Here is a 25,096-nt window from a genome sequence, read left to right on the forward strand (position 1 = left end):
CTGCCTGGGTTGAAAACCTGGTTCAGCTATTTGGCCTTTAGCAGATTACTTAATTTCTCTGTGTTGCAATTTCTTTGCAAAATGAGAAGAATGATCGTAACAATAGCATTCAAACGTTCTAACAGTTAAGCAGGTTAGTACACGTTAGTACACATGCTCAGAATACAGGTTGTCAAACTTTTTCAATAAAGGGCCAGACAGGAAATATTTTAGGCTGTGGGCCATATGGTCTGTGGTCCAACTATTCAACTCTGCGAAGTAGCTACAGACAAAATATAAACAAATGGTCACGGCTGTATGCCAATAAAACTTTATACAAAAACAGGACCAGGAACCAAAGACTGGAACGAGCCCAGAAGTGCATCAACAGGTAAATAAATTGTGGCACATCCTTACCATGGAATACTGCTCAGCAGTCAAAAGGCATTATTGACACACACACTGTAGATGAATCTCTAGGGAATTATGCTGAGCGGAAGGGGGGGGGGGGAACCCAATCCCCAAAAGTTAAATCTACTCTATGGTTCCAATTGTGTAACATTTTTAAAAAATTTTTTAGAGATTTTACTTATTTATTTGACAGAGAGATGGAGAGCACAAGTAGGCAGAGAGGCAGGCAAAGGGAGAGGTAGGCTCTTTGCTGAGCAGGGAGCCTGATGCGGGGCTCGATCCCAGAACCTTGGGATCACAACCTGAGCTGAAGGCAGATGCTTAACAGACTGAGCCACCCAGGCACCCCTGTATAACATTTTTGAAATGGTAACATTTTGGAAATGGAGGACAGTAGTGGTTGCCAGGGTTAGGGATAAAGACTGGGGGCATAACCTGGACGAGAGGTGGGTGTGGTTATAAAAGAGCAACACAAGGTATCCCTGTGGTATTCAGTATCTTGACTGTGGTGGTAGATACACAAACCACAGGTGACAAAATTGTGTAGAATACATACACACACACAAATGAGTAAAAGTCAAACTGGGGAAATCTGAGTAAGATTGGTGGATTATATTAATGTAAACAGGCTGAATGTGATATTATACTACAAAAAAAAAGGGGGGCAGTTTTAAAAAAAAAAATGCACACACAAAAATTAAGAATGCCAGAGGTAAGAAGCACCATATAATCTAACATAAAAATAAGTAACATGGTAACATAGAATTTTACATCTAGAAGGGATGGTAGAGATGGTCTTGAACAACTTTCTATTTTTAATGTTAATCCTGCATAGGAGTGACCAATATATAATATGCCTCTACTTTGAGTACACTCAATTGAGAAAATAAAAATCCAGATACTGTTCAAAACTATTGGGCATACATAATGCTCTTTTTAAAATACAGGTCCTCTGGACAAAGATATTTTTTTTCTTCACTCAGAATTAAGACTCCAATCCTCCTAAATGGAAATGCAAAACCCTCTATTTAAAACACCCTATTTTAAAACCCTCTTTTAGGGGTTAATCTTCCTTATGATTTCTTACACCAATGCCACCATCTTAAATTTAAATAGTTCTGATTGCTAAGGAATTCCAACACATTTCATTCATGTTTTCCATGCATACCAATCCTGAATGTTAACATATGCTCCAACACCTAGTACTTGAGCACTTTGGGCAAGCCACCTGGTATTTCCAAGCCACAATTTCTTCATTTATAAAATGGAGATAACCTGACTTCATGACTTCACAGGGATACAAGAACCAAATTAAAAGACGTGAGAACACGTTTGAGAAGAGTACTGATATACATACAAATGTTTGCTATGATTGTAAGATCTCCAAATTCCCACATTTCACTGAAAGAAATAATTTTGCTCCAAATGTTCAGATGTAGAACCTGAATGGCTTACAGTTGCTGAGTTGGCATTACACACTTCAACATCATCAAGCAAGTCTCCAGGGACTTTTCTATATACAGCTCCTTCTAGGAGTAGAAAAAAGTCTTGAGTCCTCAAAAAATTAAAAATTACCGTAAGATCCAGTAATTCCACTACTGGATATTTAACGAAAGAAAACAAAAATGCTAATTCAAAAAGATACATGCATCCCTATGTTTATCGCAGCATTAACAACAAAAGCCAAACTATGGAAGCTGCCCAAGTGTCCACTGATAGATGAGTAGGTAAAGAAGATGCAGTGAATTTATATACAATGGAATATTATTCATCCATAAAAATGAATGCAATCTTGCCATTTGTGATAATATGGATGGATCTAGAGGGTCTAATGCTAAGTGAAATAAGTCAAAGAAAGACAAATACTATATGATTTCATTCATATATAGTATTTAAGAAACAAAACAATAAAGAAAAAAAGATAAACCAAAAAATAGACTCTTAACTTATAAAGAACAAACAGATGGTTACCAGAGGGAAGTGTGTGAGGGGATGGGTCACATAGGTGAAGGGGATTAAGAGTACACTTATCTTTTTTTTTTTTTTTTTTTAAAGATTTTATTTGAGAGAGTGTTCCAGCACGAGAAGGGGGAGGGGTGGAGGGCGAGGGAGAGAGAATCCTTAAGCAGACTCTGGGCTGAGCCCGAGGAAGAGGCTCAGTCTCACGACCCTGAAACCACGACCTGAGCCAAAATCAAGAGTCAGATGCTTAACCGACTGAGCCACCCAGGTGCCCCAAGAGTACACTTATCTTCATGAGTACTGAGTAATGTACAGAATTATTAAATCACCATACTGTATCCCTGAAATTAATATAAATATGGTATGTTAACTATACTGGAGTTAAAATAAGTAAAAAAAATAAAGTCCCTTCTATGAAAGTAGAGTAAAATGTTACAACTTAGGTATTTACATTTTAATACTTTCACTAGTGGCGCACACACTTTTACTACATCCCTCTTAAGGGCAGGAATAGCACCTTATCATTTTAGCTACACTAACTGGCACAGAGACCAGCTCTGTGCTTAATATCAGAATACTCTTTTCCAGAATGAAAGTGAAATCTTCATATGAATATATATGAGGTGGAAAGAGGTCTAGCCCTGGAATACAGTCACTTGCTCTCATACCACATACAGCCTTTCCTGAGGCCCTCCAGCGTCCTGAGCCTTCATTTCCCTTTAAAAGTCTACAGTGTAATTGTGTAAGACTGATGAATCCCAGACCTGTACCCCTGAAACAAATAATACATTATATGCTAATAAAAAAAAGAAAAAAGAAAGTCTACAATGTAAGTCTGTAATGCCCTTTTATCTGATGTCAGACACCCACCCAGAATACCGAAAATAAGGCCTTTGAGTGACAAAATGAAAAAGTTTTTCACAAAATCCATGCATGCACTTTATCCATAGCAGAGGCCTGTTGATTTTTAGTTCATGTGTATTTATAACAAACTTGGTTATTATGAAATATTTCCCACTGGGTAAAAGCAGTTAAAACAGATCAGATGCTGAAAGAAACTGGAGAAACCTTAAAGTTCCTCTTCCTGATGAATGAAATGAAACCAAACCCTCCCAAAAAAGATCAGATTCAATTCAAAATCATACTGTGGCCTAATATCACGGAACACTTGACAAACATCGTTCATTATGGTCATCTTTATCTCTTACATCAAAATTAGACTCAATTCATGATTAATTTAATGCAATCTTTAATTATAATAAAACAGAACGAATGCTCAGCAAATACTGCAGTCTAGTGCTACCTACCCTTTCCCTATCAATAACCTGGGAAGAAAGGATAAAGCCCTCTGTTACAGTTCACTTCTCCTTACAAGTAATGTCTTCACTAACTGCTCTTATTTTTTCCCTACACAGCATTAATGGAATCACAAAGGTAAAGGCCACCTAATTTTAATAAACACAAAAGTTGGCTTTTGATGTATCTAAGAGGGATTTTACATATAGAAACAAAGTAGATTATTTTACAGAATTAATTTTACCATAAGGATGCTAATGTACTTTAAAGAAATACAGTGTTACTATTTGCCAACTATAGGTCATCAGCTCCTTCAAGGAAGTGACCATGTCTGACAATTCTGATCCTTAAATCGCACAGGGGGAGTACCACAGCCATCAGAATACTTAACAAATATTTCTGAGACTGGCTTTGAAAGGACTTTTATATATCAGTAATGGAAATCCAAATGCATGTAATTATTTTATAAAGTTAAATACACCAAGGATTTTAAGAATCTTGAGCAAATTTTATGTTCACTAGAGGAAATATATGATGGAAAGTAATTTATATTACATCATAAATTCTGTAATGTTAAATGAAAAATATCAGGATAAAAATTATACATAAGGGCGCCTGGCTGGTTCAGTCAGTTAAGCGTCCGACTCTTGATTTCAGCTCAGGTCATGATCTAAGGGTCGTGAGATCAAACCCCTCCACACCCAGGGCTCTGTGCTGAGCATGGAGCCTGCTTATGATTCTCTCTCTCCCCCCCCCCCACAAAAAAATATATATATACACACAAAACAGTATATGTAAAATTTAAATATAAATTATTTTATACATTTTATAAATGTGTTAATCATACTTGCATATATTTATACATTTAAAAATAAAAATATTTTAAATTTTTATATACAAAATATAAAAACAATGAATAAAACAAAAATTATATATAAAATAGTGGGCTAAAAATTAGGTGTGAAATGTAATTACAATTTTTTTTTAACATAAGTACTGGGAAAAAGACTGAAGGAAATGCACAGAAATGTTCACAGTATTTGTGTTTGGGTGATGAGACCATGGCTGACATTCTCTTTTCTTGATATGCTAAATATTACTTAATGCACTACTTTTACAATGAAACAATCTTTTAAAAAGAAAAGAAAGGGAATAAATGGGAAGGAGCACTACTAAGGGGTAAGAAAAAGGCATAGAGCAGTTACTTTATTTAGTAAGTGCTATAATTAAATTTCTACCCTGGCAAAGAACTTTTTAAGTGCTCACAAATGATTACTAAGTTTATAGAATATTTGTGTTGGAGGGATGTCCTAATTCTGTCATTTGACAGGTACAGAAAAAATATATATAGCTGTGCGATGCTTTACAGTTTACAAAGTGTTTTCAAAATGTCACCTGTCCCTCAAATAGTCCTGAGATAGGCTCATATGCCCCATTTTTAGGACCAGGAAACTGGGGGTTAGAGAGATAATACGCTTTAATAATAATGACTACCATTTATCGAATGTTGACTCTATGCCAGCCTCTGGGTTAAGCACAACAATCCTGTGAAAATCATCACCATCTCACAGATAAGAAAACTGAAGGGTGGAGGTTAAGTGTGTTTACTATCACACAGCTGAGAGTCACTGCTCTGACTCAATGCCATGCATTTAAAACAGGTGTCTGGGGTTACAATCAACTTCACAGAATCCTTTACCGAAAGAGCTGAGCCTAGGACCCAGTCCCATGCTCTATCTACTATACTGGTCTCACGTAAGGTTTCTTTTAAGAGTTATAGTTTGACAGCCACCATGAAGGTCCAGAAGCCAAGAGACTGGGCCCAGAAACACACAAAATCTAATGTTGCCCGAGAGCTTACGCCTCAGGAGGAAAGCAAGGCAGAGAACCGGAGTGGAGGGGACAGGCTAACTCATGTACATCAAGGGAGAGCCAAAAGGAAACCTAGTCTCCACCTCAGGAGCAGGGACCGCAACAAGCTTTCTGCACCTTACACCCGGGTAACTCGGTACAATGTCCAGAGCGCCTTTGGGTTCATCCCCAAGGAGCCCGCAACAACCCACCAGCTGGGCGGGGCAGGGATGAGTCCTACTTTGCAGAAAAAGCTGGAAGAAAAGCAACAGCGCGCCGGGAGGGCAGACAAGCAATGAGTGTGAGAGCTAGGGGGAAGACAGCTGCGGGGCCTGGACACCCGGACCGGGTCTGAGCGGCACCCGAGGAGCCTGTGGCCCCCGCCCAACAGAGGAAAAGCCCAGGGCCCGTGGCGGCGACAAAGGCCGAGAGGGAAACCGCGGTTCTGAGGCCACCGCCCGCCCAGATTCGGGTGTTTTGGACGTCGGCCCAGGAGCCCCGCTACTCACGCTGGACCAGCCGGTCTCCGGAGAAGGTGGAAGAACAGCTGGTGACAAGCGCACAGGGGACGCCCGCAGCCATAGCTGCGCCCGCGAGCCAGTTCCGTCCCAGAGCCGCTTCCGCCTTGGGCTGCACCACGGCCGCCGGCGCGCGGGGGAGACGCGCAAGGAAGGGCGCGTTGACGGGAGGAACCGGCTACCCTGACTCCTCCCACACCCCCTCTCCGCCCCCGACGTAGAATAGGCCGGGCTGCGCGTGGGGTTGCCATGGGGACGAGCGCTCTCCGCCCCTGGCTTCGGCGCCTGGAGACCGCTCCTCCTCCGGGAGGTAGCCCTCCCCGGCCCTAGCCATGGCACAGGAGACTGAAAACTACGACCCCATCGGAACCATCCTAATCCAGGTGGGACATGGGCCGTTCCGGGCCCTGCCCAGCTAAGACACTTCCGAGCGAGGCCCAGCAGCGCCGATCCACTCGCGCCCACCTTTTAGGAGCGCCGCCCCCAGACTGCCACCAGCGTGAGGAGGGCACTGCCCCTCCGAGAACTCCCAAATATGCCCACCCAGACCTCGGCCACGAGCCTAACACGCCCCCCGTGCCTTACCCTGGAGGTTGCGCCCCAGAAGCTCGACCGTTCTGCCTCTGGTAAAACTCCAAAACCATACACCTCACCCCAGAACCTTAACTTCCGAAAATCCATCTTACACTGAGGCACCATTTTAAAATGTTATGTTCTGAAAAATTTGAACCCGTGATATGGGGGAAATACAAGTCAGACACTTTGGGGAAATGATAAGAAATCTGGGGAGAAGTTGAAATATATAAACCACTTTTCTTAAGCACCTAAATTTTTTGGATCTCAAAGTACCTTGCAAATAATTAAGTTTGGGGGATGTAATATACAGCACGGTGACTGTAGTTAGTAATACTGTACTGTTACATTTGAAAGTTGCTAAGAGAATACATCCTAAAAGTCCTCATCATAAAAAAATTATAACTATGTATGGTTATGGATGTTAACTTGTGCTCATTTTTGCAGTTTATACAAATATTGAATAATTATGTTGTATACCTGAAATATAATGTTATATGTCGATTATATCTCAAATAAATAAATGAATTAAATAAAAGTCCCTTGCTTGGGAACACACACAGGAAAATATATTAAAGATAACTTGGATTGCCTATCAAGTTAAAATTTTGAATATAGAAATGTGCCCAAAAAACTCAGGGAAATGACTCAAAAAAAAAAGTCTTAACTTCAGTATAACTCAGTTTGTGACCATTATACTTAGATTTTTCCCACAAAAATTTTGTTCTTTCACATTTACATATGGTAGTTTTAAAACATTTCTGCATAAATCATCACTTTTAACTTGTATTTAGCTCCATTTATCTAAGGCTTGAAGTAATTTGCCTAAATTCACTCTATTCGGACTCTCACTCAGATCTGCAATGGATTTTCCTGCCAGGAGATTGGTCTCTTACCTCCCATCTAGGAGAGACTTCTTTAAATGCATCTTTTTTTTTTTTTTTTAAGATTTTATTTATTTATTTGTCTGAGAGAGAGAGAGGGAGAACAAGCAGGAGGGGAGCAGCAGGCAGAGGGAGAAGCAGGCTCCCTGCTGAGCAAGGAGCCCCATTTGGGACTCAATGCTAGGACCCTGGGATCATAACCCGAGCCGAAGGCAGACGCTTAACCGACTGAGCCACGCAGGGGCCCCTTAAATGCATCTTTTCCAAAATACAAATGCCTAAACTCACCAATTTCATAGAGTTCCCCACTATGAATAATACCCAAATCTTCTTACCTCACGTTCTGTTATCCTGTCACTAGCACCCTAATGAATTTAGCAAACTGCAAAATCTGAGGGACCAGTCCCCATAAAACTGGCCTCATTTCTACTCCAGCCTAAGTTCAGAAGTCCCCAGAATCAACTTCACTCCAGGCCTGCTATCTACAAATTTGGGGGCCCTGACCACCTTCACACTGGCTAATTTGCTAGAGCAACACAGAATTCAGCAAAGTGCTATGCTTACAATTAGTGTTATAACATCAAAAGGATACAAATTAAAGCCAGCCAAGGAAAGGCATGCATAGGGCAGCATCCAAAAGGAATCCAGATGGAGCTTCCAGTCATCCTCTCCCCATGGAGTCATTGATGGTTTTATCTCCTTCCCAGCCATGATGTGTAACAATATACACGGAGTATTGCCAACTAGGGAAGCTCGCCTAAGACTTCGATGTCCAGAGCTTTTACTGGGACTCAATCACACACTGCTCATGTTCTGACCTTTCATATCTGACCATTCCCAGAGGTCACACTAATGCCTTTAGTCCCTAGTTCCTCTAGAGGTTGGAACAGATACGGTGTGGCTCAAGGCCCCCAGCATAAATTACATTGTTAGACTGTCTGGTGACCAAAGCCCCCAAGCAAAGACACCTATCAAGCAGGACACTCCAGGGCCCTAGAGATCACCTCCTGATATCCAAGGGCAAAGGTCAGAACTCTCATTGGGAAAGGTTGATTCTTTACTACTTATACCCCCTCTAAATCCAGGACCCATGTTTATAGGCTCCAAATAATTAGAACACTAATGGAGACTCCTACCCAGAAACAGCAAGTTTTCCCCCACAGTATACTTCGTGTTGACTGCAGAAACAATTAGGTTACTCCTTAGTTTTCTCTATTTCTTCAGACCTGGAACATCTCTAAAAAAGAGACTGGAATCTGGGGAGAATTCTCACACCTAATTTCATGCTTTTCCTTGAGAGAATTCTTTTCCCAGGGCTGCTCCCCTTGTGGTTTGGAATAGTGTAGAATAGGGTATCGACTGAAAAGCCAGAAGGCTTTTCACTTCAGAGTAGGATCCAAAGCTAGCTGTTTGATCAACCTAGGATACAACATTACCGTATCAATGTCTGTTGTCATTGGGTTATAACAGGGAACAGGAGAGCTAAGAACAGTCATATCCATGCTGATCAACACCCCCATATGCTAAAAAGGGTTATTCTGTACACAGTAATTGGAGGGCCATGTAGAGAAAGCAAGCCTACGTGTCAACCTGATTATTGATGCTGATCTCTAGATACAGTAGAACATTCTCCCTGGTAATATGGAGAATATATATAACAAGGAAATGAGGAAGACTTTCCCTACTTTCTCACCAAGTCCGGAGTATTTATGAGCATACAGCACTACTCTCCGGCACACAGCATGGATTCCACTGCTGCCTGGGGTGATGATTTATGTCCTTCAAACATGCTACCGATAAGCAGTACATCTAGTGGAAAGCACTTTGTGGGGAGTCAGAATACTGAGGTCTGACCTTGGCAATGACATTCTCCCAGGTGGGTAACTTTAGGCTAATCATTTCACCTCTCTGGGCCTAAGTTTTCTCTTCTGTAGGATACATAGCTTGAATTAGTCCACCTTGGACTCTAAATTGACCCAATTCCCCAAAGCTACATAATTTCTTTTTATCATAAAGTGACCTTCCTTTATTATCAGCCTAGACAACCAAATTGTTTCTATCAATTTATATGTAAGTGTGATATATAATTATATATTATAAATTTATATGTATTATATATAATATTTATACATATATATGCAAAGTTGCCAGAAAACAGAGGTACTTCAAATCTCTACCTACTTCACCCTAAATCAGGCCTGTGTTTCAATCAGATACATTAAGCAACTTTAGACCAGTGAGTCTCAAAGAGTGGCCTCAGGACCAGTATCTTCAGCACCGGCTGAGAACTCGTGAGAAATGCAAATTCTCAGATCTCATTCCAGACCTACTAAATCAGGAGTTCTGGGGGTAGGAGCCCAGCGATCTGTTCTTATAGCCCTTGAAGATAACTCTGATGCATGCTCAATTCTGAGACCGTCTACCTTAGATAGTACTGTAAAATATAAACTGTAATATGATTTTCAAGAAAAATCCCAATAATCAAAGCTAACAGTATTTTCTGGGTATTGTGCATAGTTCTAAGTGCCGTGCATATTTTGATTCATTTAATCCCCTACAACAAAGCTATCTGATAAGGACTATTATTATTTCACATTATGGAAAAGAAACAGATCAAAGATGAGTATTGTGGGTAGACCCGTATACGTAGAAAATGCAAGCAATCTTCTCAAACCCTTTCAGTCTGTCAACCTGATATAAAAAAGAAAGTCTTCCCTTGCCCCTTTTTGCTCCTCTCAATATTTAAATCCTGCCTTTTCCACTGAATTTTCACCAACATTTAGCTTTGTAGATTTATAAATACGTGTTTGTATATTTGTAGATATTATGCACATACTGGTTAATGGTTAAACATGAAGGCTCTGGATTCAGACTGCCTGGATTCGAATAGTTCCACCAATTAACCAGCTATCCTACCTGGCACAGGGTACTTAACCACTTTAAACCTCAGATTCCCTCAAGTAAAAATAAAGATGATAATATGAACTCCCTCTTAGGAGTCTTGTAAGGGTCAAAATATTGGGTAACATAATGTGTAACACTCAATAGATGTGAGTTGTTATTAGATCTGGTCTCTTATCTTTTAATATTACTTAGTTTTCTGTTCATTTCTTTGTCTTTTTAAGAGTAACCTACTTTTTACTGGAAGAAAAGGAAAAAATTAATTTTAGCCTATCTTTTTTAACCAGGCTCAGTCCTGGGGCGCCTGGGTGGCTCAGTCAGTTAAGTGTCTGCCTTTGGCTCAGGTCATAATCCCAGGGTCCTGGGATCAAGCCCTGCATCAGGCTCCCTGCTCAGCCAGGAGGCTGCTTCTCCCTCTCCCTCTGCCCTGCACCCCCCCCCCACTTGTGATATCTCTCTCTCTCTCTCTGTGTCAAATAAATAAATAAAATATATATATATAAAAAAACCAGGCCTACTCCATTCTTAACTAAAACTTTATGGGTGATGCTATAGGGCAAATAAGGTATGCTTTGTTTCCCTGTTAAAAGTGGATCTTTTGGATATCCCATTTTACCTAGCACAGGATTAGGTCCATTAATCCTGGATGACTGGATAATGATCTACTCATTAATTCAGTCTCCAATAATGTTCATCCTATTCAAAACTGAAGGGAGCTGGACTAACATGCACTATTATTTAGAAAGAACAATAGATGATACAAATTGATAATATTTTGATAAAATATCTAAAATACTTGAGAAAAAATCTTTAAATACAAATAATCAGTGTTCTAATTATAAACTCATTGTGTGACTTATTATGAAAACATGTGCTTTGTATGTCTAGATTTCCCAGGACAGTTCTGTGAATATTCTGTTCCACTGTCTCATCACGTACCAAAGCCCATGTTCTCATTTTTGGTTCAGGACATGTGATTACTATCTCTACACAGAGTTCTACTAGGAGGCCTTTTGTTAAATACTTCTTTCACTTTTAAGTCTATCATTCAGGCCTTTTATGGTTTCAGCAGGATCTTTCCTCCACTGATCAGAACAGTGGGGTTCTAACTATAGTGATAATAATCATCATTGTAATTGAAATAGTAGCCAACTTTATTGACAGTGAGACACTCTGTGGTAACTCTGCTAGGCAGGTATCATATTTAGCCCCAGTTTACAGAGGAAGAAACTAAGGTACAAAGAACTAAAGTAACTTGCCCAAGGGGAGAGACCTTGTGTGTGTTGCTCCTGAAACAAGTTATGGCGTGTTTGTCAAACAGTCTTGAAGAAGTGGGGTCGTGAGTCCGGGAGGTTTCCTTAGTGCTTTCTTTTCTTTCTTTTTTAGAGATTTTATTTATTTATTTGACAGAGAGAGACACAGCAAGAGAGGGAACACAAGCAGGGGGAGTAGGAGAGGGAGAAGCAGGCTTCCCGCGGAGCAGGAAGCCTGATGTGGAGCTCCATCCCAGGACTCTGGGATCATGACCTGAGCCGAAGGCAGACGCTTAACCAACTGAGCCATCCAGGCGCTCCGGTGCTTCTTTTACTAATAACTCTTACAAGCTTTGTGTTTCTACTTTAATAATGATCATGTGATATCTTTTTAATACATCTTTTAAAATGCTTGCTTGACCCAACTCTTAAACAAATGTTTGTGCAACAAGGATAATCTAGTCTTGCAATCGAAATTAGCTTTTTAAATAGTATTGGAAATCCTATTTCCAAAATCCAACCATTTTATGTTAACACCAACCCTGGAAATATTGGAACTAATCAATGCTTGATATCATTGCTATCTTCCTTATCTACTCCTCCGTCTGGTTTGCCAGGAGCATACAACATAAAATGAAGGGGCAAGTAGGCAAAGTTCACACTTTGAGAATGAGTCAGCCAAACTCTATCTTTAGCAGAGATGAATAAAATGCAATTATGGAACTGCTTTTGACAACATGGAATCTGGTTGCATGGCTACACTTCTAAATTCTAGAGCAAATCTTCACTGCATTAAATCTTTCAAGGGCCTCTTATTAAGCAGCCCTGTCCCCAAACTGTCAAAATAATAATCCTCCTCCAACTAGGAAATATATGGAAAGCAATGCATTTGATAATCACAGAGATGATGAGGGACATGTAAAATTTCAATATGGTAGACTGGATCTATTTGAAGAAAGAACAGAGATTTAGAACTTAATCTTTGCTCCTACCCAAGTCTGATGACACATTTCCTACAATACTCGTCTCTATTGTAATTACTATACAAACAGATGGGTGGTTATTGAGAGGGGAGAAGAAAATATCTGGCAAGAAAATAAACTCTTGAGGAAGATTAAGAGAGCAATTCAAATCAATGAACATTTATTAAGTGCCAGTTATGTGCAAAGAGTTTCACTGGGCTTGACAATTCAGAAGAAGAGAATTAACATTTGTTCAGTGTCCTCCTATGTGGCTGGCCCTGTACGAAACACTTTCTGTACTTGAATTCATTTTATTCTTGCCACTATTCCAACAGGTAGCTGTTTAGCCCCCTTTGATAAAAGCACCAAAGACTCTCAAAAACTAAGTAAATGTGTCAAGCTCCGTAGAGGAAGCAATAGGATTCTAATTCATATCTTCCTGGTTCCAAAGCCTACACTCGTTCATTTTCACACACACATTGCCTTATTTTTACTCAACAATTCTATGAGGTAGAATTTTTTTTTTTTTTTTGTGGTAAAGAAATCAGAAAAAACATGATGGTGTGCATGGACATCATGCGACCAGTGATAGAGCAAGGAATTATGTCCATTTGCCTTTTACTGGGCCCATACTATGTGCTAGACCGATTTCATATTATCTCATGACTCTGAGTAGAAGTGTAATTGCCCACACAGAGCAGATGAAGAAAGCAGCCCTTTGGTTCCATGATAAATAATCCAGGACAGTTTCACTCCCCCCAGCTGTTGACAGGCATAATTACAGAATGATATGTGAAGTTACAAATACTACAAATACTAGAGCTACAAGAAGGAAATGTAGTGCCTTCTAAGGAAGAACCAGGAAATGTGGGTCTGGAAAGTGGGGCTTGTCCTTGAACTGACTCTCTGTACTTTGCAAATGCCTTTAGACAATAGATGGTAAATCAGCTTGCAGCAGTAACTTGGACAAAATAATCGAAAGAAGTACCTCTTCATCCTTAGGGCCTACACGCAAACAGTAGGTGTGTTCCGATTTCAATCTGTGAGCCCTGAAGGCTTTCTGTGACAATTTGTGCAGAGTACAAATGACCAGATGTGTCTACCAGACTGTGATGCCCATCAGTGAAAAGATGCAAATTCTGATCTTTTGAATACTTGGCTCCATGGGAATTTTCCAAAGTAATCGATAACACAGGCTGGATCAATGTATATGTCCAGTTATACTAACAGAGAAAAGGTAACTGTTTCAAAATGCCTTTAGCAACCCAGTCTGCAGATTGTTATTGGTGTGACTATTGCTGAAACAGGTGTTGGGTTCATAAATTTGCATAACAAAATGTTTTCCTTGTGGCAGCAACCCATACAATAATTGGTGCCATCTGTATTTATCTATTGAAGTTTGGTTTCTGATATGAATGCAAAGAATCTTGTGGTGTCTAATCTCATAGCACCCAATTTATTGAGGGTGGTGGACATTGGAGAGGCGTTCATCATTCCCAAGGAAAATACAGATTGAAGGAAAATGTTGAAGTGATGACGTATGTTGCTATTCCTTCACCGATCATTTTAATTTCTGACTATGTGAAACAGAATCAAGGCCACACGCCTACAGAACTGCTTCTTCAGAGTAGTACGTGGGGAAGATCCAGCCAGAATGGAAAACCAAGGGGCTCTGTCAACCTATTTACAATTCCCTTTTGAAAGGCTCTGCTTGCTTGCTTGCTTGCTGAGAGAGAGAGAGAGAGAAAGAGAGAACAGGGCAGGGCAGAGAGAGGGGAAGAGAGAGAAATTTCAGCAGACTCCATGCTAAGCATGGAGCCCAACATGGGGCTCGATCTCACGACCCTGAGATCACGACCTGAGCCGAAACCACGATTTGGACACGTAACCGACGGAGCCACTGAGGCACCCCTGAAAGGCTCTGCTTTCACTAAAACCTCTCATTTTCTGTTTTCTTACCTCTTAACCAGTGAGTAGAAATCCGAGTTTGGCGCAAACTTCATATCAGCTCATACTTTATACTAGCTGAGAAGCAGAAGCAATTTGAGTTGTAGTTTTATCTTGGACTTGTTTCTAATGAGGGGAAGGAAAAATACAAAATTGTATGAAAGCTTAGTTTTTTAAAATCTGAAAGACAATAATGCAACATTCTAATAAAGAATATCTTAGAACCATGAAGACAGTCCTTTTCAGTGAATATCATAAAATCTATTTGATTGTCTCTAGCAATTCAAGCAAATTGCATATCTTTAAAATAAATGTTTCAGGTGAACTCTGTATGTATTCTTTCAATATTTTATATTTTTTATACCTACAGGTCCATGAAGACCTTTATCAGTTAAAGGAGAAATTAACAAATTTCCCATTTGAGGAAAAAGGAGAGGCTCTAAACATTCAGAATCTTGAAACTGCAATCAAAAGGACTGAAATGGGGTTAAGAGTAAGTAGAGCTTTAGATATTAAATAAAGTGCTGGAAGGAGACAAAGATTCCTCTAGAAGAAAAGGACTATGGTTCTCACAGGACCCTGTGTAATTCTATAACAAAGATGGACTTAGGTTGGTCAGCAGCTTTCTCATTCTGTTCCTTTTATTAAAATCGTGATTATTAACTGATTGGTTGGCATCCTGTCACATTCCACAAAGAATTTAAGGTGTTGGGAATGTAAGATTATGCAGTGACAACCCCTAATGTGTGGCTTGATAAAAAGAATTAAGAATTTTTAAAATAACCATTAGTCCAAAAATATGCCTGACAAAAAAATGATTCAAAGCAATACACTGCAGAGAGTTTCTATCAGATTCACTGGGGTGCTGAAGAATAAGAGTTTATTTTTCCCTAAATAGCTTAAGTATTTTTAGATTAGTAATTTTTGTGATATTGTGATCCAGTAGGTAGAGCTGAAGAGATGTACCAATTTTGGAAGAGAGAAATAAAGTACACAGGGACTTCATCATTACAGATGGGTTGAAGAGCAGATAATTTTTAGACCAGAATAATATTTATTTATAAAACAAGGATCTAGGGGCGCCTGGGTGGCTCAGTTGGTTAAGCGTCTGACTCTTGATTTCAGCTCAGGTCCTGATCTCAGGGTTGTGGGATCAAGCCCCATGTCAGGCTCCGTGCTCAGCGGGGAGTCTGCTTGAGATTCTCTCCCTCCCTCTCTCTCTACCCCTCCCCCCTGCTCTCTCTTTCTCTCTCAAATACAAGGATCTATTAGCACATGGGTCCAAATAAGGACCATCTCCATCTTCGAGACCTCGAACTGTCACTGTCCCTGCTCTGGCCTCAGACTTTCACTCTCCCACATTGTCAGCTTCACAGCCCAGCTCCTCAGGCTGTGAGAGATGGCGCGTGTTTTGTTGCCTCGTCAAACTGGCCCACCATTGTCCTAGATTACCTGACAGTGAGAGGGCTGCACCCAGCTGGAGTCTTTGGGTTGGCCATTTTAAATAATCTGTTACCTAAAGGCCACATTCTTGCCCCGGATGCTTGAAATCCCTATAAAGGAAAGACATTACTCCATATCCATCCTGCCTAGTAAGCTTACCTGGCTAAGCGATTTACTGACTATTGTGCATAGTTTAATTTGTGAAGAGTGCTACAGGTCATTCAAGCTCTGAGCCTCAATTGTTTATTATGCTTTTTGGGATAGTTAAAGTCATTTAGCCTCGAGATGCCCAATGATAGTTTAGGCATGCAATAAACGCATAGCATGCTGTGTCTTTTGGCTTAATTACACAATTCAAAGCGTTATCCTAATGAAATAAAGTAAATTAGCTGAGTATCTTAAGTCCACTATAATGGCCTAAACTTTAACTTTTCTGTAACAGATTCACATTGAGAACTATTTAAATGTTGTAAACCATCATGTGTTAACGACTCCTATTGATGACGATAATTTATATTCTTCTCACGCCTCCAAGTGGTAAGTAAAAGAGCCATTTTGGGGTCCAAAATAAGTACAATAAAAAAATAACTTTTCCCACTCAGGTCAGATGACCATAAAGATAAAATCTTCTTGGCTTTGTTCATATCCATGCTATGAATTTCAGTAGTTTTGTATAAGAAGTTAGTGGCAGCATTTGAACTTTAATGAAGTTTATTCCAGGTTACTCTTCTTGCCTTCTAATACTTGACACCATGACAATTACTTCAGAGTCCTAGTTTTGGTGTTACTATTTTTTTTTAGTAAAAGGTATCCAAAATTCAACTCCTAAAGGAAATATCTGTAAGTTATGATAGCTGAAAAGAACAAACTATGAGGCAATTATAGCCTCAGAGAACCAAGCAGAAAGGTTCAGGCAAAGACCTTTCTTCTACAGTTCTTCTCCCTTGCCAAGGAGTGTCCTTGCCCCTTATTAGGCTCTGGAAGAGTGAAGGAAGACTTCACTATTCACTGGGGCATGGAGCTGGCTACCAGAAGTAGTTCTTGGATCCTTTCTCTCCTATTCAAGACAATATTAAGATCACTGGCCTCCCACCAGGAAGGTAGGAGCCTGGCAAGTTTGTAGAGCCTTGCAAGCCTGGGGGAGTATCTCCATCATGGCTGTGAATGTATGCTGCTAAAGTAGCACATGCAACTTGAAAATGAAATGATAGGAGCCAGGTCGAAAACTGGAGAAAAATCCAAACGGGTCCTGCCTAGTAAGCTTACCTGGCTAAGCGACTTTAAAGTAAGCAGGCAGGTCCTGGGAGTCACAGGAAGTGGCTCAGGGAGGAAGCTAAGCAGCAGCAGGAGATGGAAATGGAAAACAGGAGAGTCAGGAGATCAGGGACTGTTGTCTGTGACCGGTGTATTTCCGGGTCGATAGTCACACCGGACTCTGCACTTGCAGGGGTTCCCAAGAGACTATCATGAATAGACTTGGCCTCAGAGTCTACGTTCTGTTGGGAGTTTTCTATGCAAAGCTGTTTGCACAACCTAGAATTCCTGCAGGTTCTTATGCTTGGGGGCAGTGTGACTGACCAATGCATTGCATTTTTCTTCTGAGGTTCCATGACAAAAGTCCTTCTAATACCCAAGTAAGAAGGTGGTTTTCATTATTGATGGCAGGACTCACTGAGGGACAGGTTGCTTATCTCAACATTGCTCAGGAGGCCAGAGGAGGAGACTTAGATTATCAAAGTCTTGAGTTGGAATAAGCTGGACCTGGTCTTTTATCCCACATGGCTGTTAGTTTAAAAATTGGGGCATGAAGATGTCCATCGACAGATGAATGGATAAAGAAGATGTGGTGTATATGTATATATATATATATATATATATATATATATATATATATATACACACACACACACACACACAATGGAATATTATGCAGCCATCAAAAGGAATGAGATCTTGCCATTTGCAATGACATGGATGGAACTGGAGGATGTTATGCTGAGTGAAATAAGTCAAACAGAGAAAGACATGTATCATATGACCTCACTGATATGAGGAATTCTTAATCTCAGGAAACAAACTGAGGGTTGCTGGAGTGGGGAGTGGGGTGGGAGGGATGGGGTGACTGGGTGATAGACACTGGGGAGGGTATGTGCTCTGGTAAGCACTGTGAATTGTGCAAGACTGTTGAATCTCAGATCTGTACCTCTGAAACAAATAATGCAATATATGTTAAGAAAAAAAAAAGAAGAAGAAGATAGCAGGAGGGGAAGAATGAAGGGGGGGAAATCGGAGGGGGAGACGAACCATGAGAGACGATGGACTCTGAAAAACAAACTGAGGGTTCTAGAGGGGAGGGGGCTGGAAGGATGGGTTAGCCTGGTGATGGGTATTAAAGAGGGCACGTTCTGCATGGAGCACTGGGTGTTATGCACAATGAATCATGGAACACTACATCTAAAACTAATGATGTAATGTATGGTGATTAACATAACAATAAAAAAATTTTTTAAAAATTGGGGCATGCATCCATAACATGTATTTATTTATAAATTGTATACTTATCCTAGGGAGTGAACACATTATAAAATACGCAGACAAAGAAACATTTAAATAATGAGACAAAGATTAAACAGTTTAAAATATTTTACTTTATTAACAGCACGAAACTGTCTTTTGCTAAAAAAGGTTATTAATTATAATGTTCTGGTTGCTTTATCTTATTAATCACGATGGCTTTATACTGGCTGTAGCTAATAACCCGAAACACACTCTATGCTTCATGGAGATTCAGCATGGATGCTGGTTGAATGGGAATCCATAGTTCAGTTAGTCTTCTGGATAATTTTTAAGTTGGTGGTTGGGGGTGGAGATTTCGTGGACTCTTCATGAGTTTGATTGGTTTATCATCATTTTTGCTCTCTAGCGTGGCTGAAGAAAAGCTCAGGCTATGAGTAAGTGTCCATTCTGGCATTTTATTTTTCACTGATGCCCATTTTCACTGGCTTCAAAATACAGTCTCTTTTTTTGCAGGAATCTTTTTAAGACACCTGTCCATTTTCTCAGGCTTGAGTGAAAATTAATGAATAGAATCCATGAACTCACTCTACGAGTAAACTCCAGAACATTCTAACACTGTCAAAAAACATCACACAGACCTCACTGTTCATGCCCTTGTGGTTTGGAGTCTCCACTCCCAGGAGGCCTCCAGAACCGCAGGGGACATGACCACAGGAGGGATCCAGGGACAAGCTGAATATTAAATAGTAGCACAAAGTAACTTCTTATTTTTATTTCTTCTTTTACATATTTCTTATTTGGTGTAAATAGAAGTTCTTATACTCTCCTCTCCCACCAATGGCATTCTTTTACGGATCGCCTAAGATGTGGGCATCCTGTTTGAGAGACCACAGGTCTAGAATGACGGTTCTTAAACTTTGGTTTGCAATCCTCCTTTGCCAGCCCCCGGGTGGTCTGGAATTGGCATTTTAACAAAGAGTCTTGGTTATTCCTAATGCAGATAATTTGTGCTTAGAATCCCCGGGACAAGCATAACTCCCTGGAATCAGTATTCTTTTGGCCACATAGAGGGTCTGCCTCTGTATGATCAAGAGCCTGGTCCTGGAAATTCAGCTCCCCCATTGCTATGAAGGGTTGGAGTAAGCCTCTTGCACTAGGAATGAGCCACAAGTGGGACCTGGCAGTCAGGCCACTGCCACTGTCTGCTTATACCGTGAGTATGCTGGAGTGTCAGAGGCCAGAAGTCCAGAGAAGCAGCTCTGAGAGGGGTGCTATATAATAAGGACGGTGGATCCCCATTGCTCCCTTGACAGCAAGCACAGTTGCTATGGTAGACTGAGAATCAACATTGTTCAGAGATATGGGGCTTCATTCCATCTATGGCAACCCAGGAAATCAGGAGAGTTCATGCCAAATGAATTCCAATACTGTCCCTGGATATACCTTAAAAAATGATTTAGAACAGGCCAGATACAATCATCATCTTCATTTTCATCATTATTGTGAATTTCATCATTGTCACCAACAGCTTCATAACACTTGACAGTTTGCAAAGGACTTTATTTTACCCTATGAGGCAGATATTTAACCTTTCCTTTTAAAGATGTGCATCCTGAGGGTCACAGCAGGCCCGGGTCGCACTGGTCGTTGGTGGTGAGACCCAGACTCAAGTCCAGTCACCTGTGTGCGATCGAGCGCTCTCCAGCACCATGGCCGCCTGAAAACCAAGAAGTCTAATTTTCACAAAAGATGGTTTTCTTTTCAGCAAGAAGGGAAAATCTGGTCATTTTGTCCAGTAGAAACAAAAACCAGGAGGGACACAGAGTGATAACAACTGATGCCAGCAAATGCAAGATTTTCCCCGCCGTCATGCAGAAAACAACAATGAGAAGATTATCAAGAGTGGTCTATTTTCTCCAAAGAGCTCAAAGAGCTTTTGTATTGTTTTCAAAATATGTTCCATTACTATCCCACTTTGGCAGTGATTCTTCTATGTCAAAGTGTCTTTCTTCCTCTCACATGATTGGCTTTCATGGATTTTATTGCTCATAATATGTGCTCACACTGCTCTTAACGACCATGCTTTGTTATTGACACTGGGAGGGTGACGACCATCTGTACCCACACGATCAGAACTGCACGGAAATCTTCATTTTGTATTCTGTTGTGCCAGTGTTTGAGAAAGGGGAGCACGAACAAAGCAAATAGATAATAGTGAGCATCAGTGAGAGGGAAAGAAGAGGTTTGTATTGCATGGTGAATGTCCATCAGAAGGTACATTTTCCTCAGTTGATGAAGCATCCCAGAGCCCAACCATTGTGGGCTGTTACATGGCGGTACATGAATCCCACTTGTGTAGACTGTGACTATATCCTAGTCACAGGGAGAGGTGAAGCACAGGGAATAAGATGGGAACGCCTGGTGGTCTGTGTGAAGGGTTTGTGGAGGTTAACTGTTCTTTCCATTTCTCTGTGGGTTTGAAGTTTTTTTAAACCAAAAATAAATTTTTTAAGAAAGCAGTATAAAATGAAAAACAAACTGGGAAAACATCTGCAACAGATAGGACACAAAAATTTCTAATAGTCTTTTAAAAAAGAGCTCCTGCCAATACAAAACAAAAACCAAAAACTTGACATAGAAGGACATCAACAGACTACTCACAGAGATAGAAATGCAGATAAGCAGTAAATATGTGAAAAATGTTTAATCTCATGGGGAAGCCAGAGAAATGCAGTGTAAACAATATATTATTATATTTTCTTTACAAATTAGCACAACAGATCATTTAAACCATCCTCATACTCAGGGCTGATGAGGTGGCAGTAGGAGGGAATACTTTGATTCTACCACTGAAGGAATAAGTTGGACCAAAGTCCTTAAAGGCAATTTTTCAACAGGTGTGAGAAGCTTTTTACAATTGTCATTTTTTAATTTAGCTGTTGTACTTCTAGGAACTTCTAGGAAATAAGAGAGACACATGGATCTCTGTATAAGTTTGTTCACTTCAGTGTTCTATTTTATAGCAATAAATGTGGAAATACCTTCAATGTTAACAGTTAAAGCATGATTCAGTCTATAGCACATCTATGTGTGCATTGCATAGCTAGCTATTAAAACTGATACTGTCCGAGGGGTGCCTGGGTGGCTCAGTCGGTTCAGTGTCTGCCTTTGGTTCAGGTCATGATCCCGGGGTCCTGGGATCGAGCCCTGCCTCAGGCTTCCTGTTCAGTGGGGAGTCTGCTTTTCCCTCTCCCTCTGCTCCTCCTCTACCCTCCTCCCCTGCTTGTGTGCTCTGTCTCTCTAATAAATAAATAAAATCTTTTTAAAAAGTTTAAAATTAATACTGTCCGAGAAATTTTAATGACATGGAAAAATCCTCACAGTATATATTGAGGGGGAGAAAGCAGGATGCAAAATTGTATCTCAGTTCAAACTCACTTTTTTTTTAAGACTTTATTTATTTATTTGCCAGAGAGAGAGAGCACACAAGCAGGAGGAGCGGCAGGCAGAGGGAGAAGCAGGCTCCCCGCTGAGCAGGGAGCTGGATGCGAGATTCGATCCCAGGACTCCGGGATCATGACCCGAGCTGAAGGCAAACACCCAACTGACTGAGCCACCCAGGCATCCCTCAGTTCAAACTTACTTCTAAATACATAATGCGCAGAAATAAAAGGAAGATGGTGTAGACATACTTGCCCCATTCCTTCTGATAAATACAGCTGTAAAGCCTGGATATTATATACAAAACAAACTTAGGAAGACTTAGAAAGAAGGCAGGCCAGTTAGGGGCCCTGGGACCCAAGGAAGGACATAATGGTGAGGCCCCTGGATTTTCTTTTTGCTTTGTGTATCCCTTTATTGGTCTATATTGTTCCTTCTCTCTGTAGAGCTTCTTGTGACATTTCTTACAAGAGAGGTCTCTGGTGACAAATTCCCTTAGTGTTTGTTTATCTGAAGAGGTCTTTATTTCCCCTTTGCCTCTGAAGCATAATCTCACTGGACACAGAATTCCAGGTTGGTGGGTTTTTTCTTTCCATACTTCAAATAGTTCACTCTTCTCTCTTCTTGCTTGTATGGTTTATGAAGAGATGTCTGATACAATTTATATCTCTCTTCTATAGGTAAGTTGGGTTTTTTCTTTGCCTTCTTTTAAAATTTCCTGTTTGTTTTTAGTTTTTCATAGTTTGAATAGGATATGCCTAGGTATGGTTTTTTAGAATTTATCCCAGCTTGGTATTCTCTGAGCTCCCTGCATCTGTGGTTTAATATCTGTCATTGGAAAATTCTCATCATTACTCAAGTATGTCTTCTGTTCCTTTTTCTTTTTCTGATATTCTCATTATGTGTATGTTATACCTTTTATAATTGTCCCACAGTTCCCGGACATTGTTTTGTTCATTCCTCTTTCTCTTTGCATTTCAGTTTGGGAGATTCTATTGATGTTTCTTCAAGCTCATGGATTCTTTCCTTGGCTGTGTCCGGTTGATTAATAAGCCCATCAAAAGCATTCTTCATTTCTTATGGTGTTTTTGATTTCTAACATTTCCTTTATATTCTTTGAGTTTCAATATCTCTACTTACATTATTACATATCTGCTCTTGCATGATGGGGCTACTTTTTTCCCACTAGAGTCCTAGCTTAATTAATCACACTGATTTTAAATTCCTGGTCTGATAATTCCAAAACCTCCTGTTCTCGTATCTGATTCTGATGCTTGCTTTGTCTCTTCAGACTTTTTTCTTGCCTTATAGCTTTGTCTTTTTTTTGAAAGCTGGACATGATGTATTGGGTCATAGGAAATGAGGTAAGTAGGCCTTTAGTAGGAGGTAAGTAGGCCTTTATCTGGCTAGGAGTTGGGTTGTGTTTACTGTAGGTGTCTGAGGCTTCAATTTCCTCAGCTGTCTTTGCTTTTGTGTCCCCTGTGGTCTTTGGGTTTCCCTAGAAACTTCTTCCTAAGTAGGTCTGAGCCTTGAAGTCCTCTCATCTGCGATCCTCTGTTATACTGAAGCCTGCAGATGTAGTGTGCTGGGGGGAAGCATTCAGTGCTCCTTGATCAGGCCCCCCATCTTCCCATGGCTCTGTGCCCCCAGACTGTTACCTTCACAAGTTTGTCTTGGCTATTCCCCCTCTTAGGTGAGGCAGGAAGCCTGGAGGGGGCTGGAGTTAGCTAATTGCCCTTCCTCAGGTCAGATAATAATTTTCCTTGAGAGCTGGCCTTTAATACAGAGAACAGAACGAAGAACAGAACCCTCTGGGATTAGTCTGAAATGGTTTCTGTTCCCTCCCCACTGCTAGAGGCAGCAAGGGATTTTCTTCAGTCCTCACAGCGAGAACATGGTGGGGCTTCTAGAGGTAAAACTCAGGAAAGTATGCCCTCTCCTACCCCCCCACCCCCCACCAAGCCTTGACCCCTCAGAATTTATAACACTCAAGCTAAGGCACACTGAGCCTCTGGCAATTTGTTGAGTGGAGTTTAACTGTTCTTGCCAATACCAGCTCCAGCAGTAGACTCCCTCTCTGAAGCTTTATCCAGGTCTGTCTGTCTCTGTGTCTCTCCAGTTTTCAGGGCAGTAGTTTTCCTGTGACTTCAATTCTCTGATAGATCTAAGAAGAATTGCTTTTCCATTTCTTCAGCTTTTTCTTATCACCCTCATCCTCACAATACCTTCCAAGCTCTTTACATGTTGAAATGAAACCAGGAGCCCACAAACTGCTTTTTAACGATAATTTCACAGATGTGGGCATCACATAGAGTCATCACAGAGATTGAGTCATTGTGGTTGAGTTTAAATGATCTTAATTATGTTGACCATTTTAAAGAACGGGGATCTGCTTTCCAATGAGAAGTTTTAAGACATACATTACACACACAGTCGTTCTTACAATTTTATTTTGTTTTTACACTGCTCTCCCATGGAGCTGCCCTCTGCTTAATAAGCAAGACTTTTAACTGGCCTTTGATCCTTAGTCTTTGCAGCTCTATAAAATAGAAGTTTAAGGAACATAAGTGCTAACTGCTTAGAGACCAGCATTTTGAATTTATTTAACATTGGCTATTCTGTGATTTGGCTTTACAAAATAAAGTATGCTGTATTTTTCTCTACCAAGAAATGTTTATAGTGTAGTAATTCTGTCAGTTGTGGGTCATATAACCTCAGCCAAACATAAAGCTTTTTATTCATGCTATAATGGTCATTATCAGACTCAGAAGTTCTTATGCTTAATAAAACAAGTGCAGATTAATAGTGGTAAAAAGGCTAAAGTTGGTTTATTGTAATTACCAATGGAATAGTTCCTGTAAAATCTAACTGAACTAGGAAGCATTGTTTTAAAATTACAATCTGTGAAGATAAATTCAATTTTAAATTTTTTCTTTCTTTTTTTAAACTTAGGTTGCTTCCAGCTGTAATTGATCAGAAATCATTTCTTTTCCCTCTAGAATCTGAGGGTAGACTTTGGCAAACCCAAAGACAGCACGGTACATTTCCACATGCCTGTCCGAGAATAAAGGTAGGAATAGAGACATCCATAAAGACAGAAAGGGGATGAGTGGTAGGGGAGACTGGGGAGGGACCTCTGATGCTTATCAGGTGTCTTT

At 40.3% G+C, this 25,096-nt stretch overlaps 2 protein-coding genes across 2 annotated transcripts in view; one reads left to right on the forward strand and one right to left on the reverse strand.

Annotated features, from left to right (window-relative positions):
- AAGAB (alpha and gamma adaptin binding protein) overlaps positions 1 to 6,121 on the reverse strand; it is a 54,029-nt gene extending 47,908 nt beyond the window's left edge. Inside the window, exon 1 of the mRNA XM_021693868.1 lies at positions 6,009 to 6,121. Coding sequence (XP_021549543.1) covers positions 6,009 to 6,081 — 73 coding nt within the window. The 5' untranslated portion in view covers positions 6,082 to 6,121. The remainder of the gene's footprint in view (positions 1 to 6,008) is intronic.
- Positions 6,122 to 6,349: 228 nt separating this feature from the next.
- IQCH (IQ motif containing H) overlaps positions 6,350 to 25,096 on the forward strand; it is a 205,248-nt gene continuing 186,501 nt past the window's right edge. Inside the window, exons 1-4 of the mRNA XM_021693961.2 lie at positions 6,350 to 6,400; positions 14,908 to 15,030; positions 16,423 to 16,517; positions 24,891 to 25,008. Coding sequence (XP_021549636.2) covers positions 6,350 to 6,400; positions 14,908 to 15,030; positions 16,423 to 16,517; positions 24,891 to 25,008 — 387 coding nt within the window. The remainder of the gene's footprint in view (positions 6,401 to 14,907; positions 15,031 to 16,422; positions 16,518 to 24,890; positions 25,009 to 25,096) is intronic.

Source organism: Neomonachus schauinslandi, chromosome 9 (genome assembly GCF_002201575.2).
Source record: "Neomonachus schauinslandi chromosome 9, ASM220157v2, whole genome shotgun sequence".
Classification (NCBI taxonomy): Eukaryota; Metazoa; Chordata; class Mammalia; order Carnivora; family Phocidae; genus Neomonachus; species Neomonachus schauinslandi.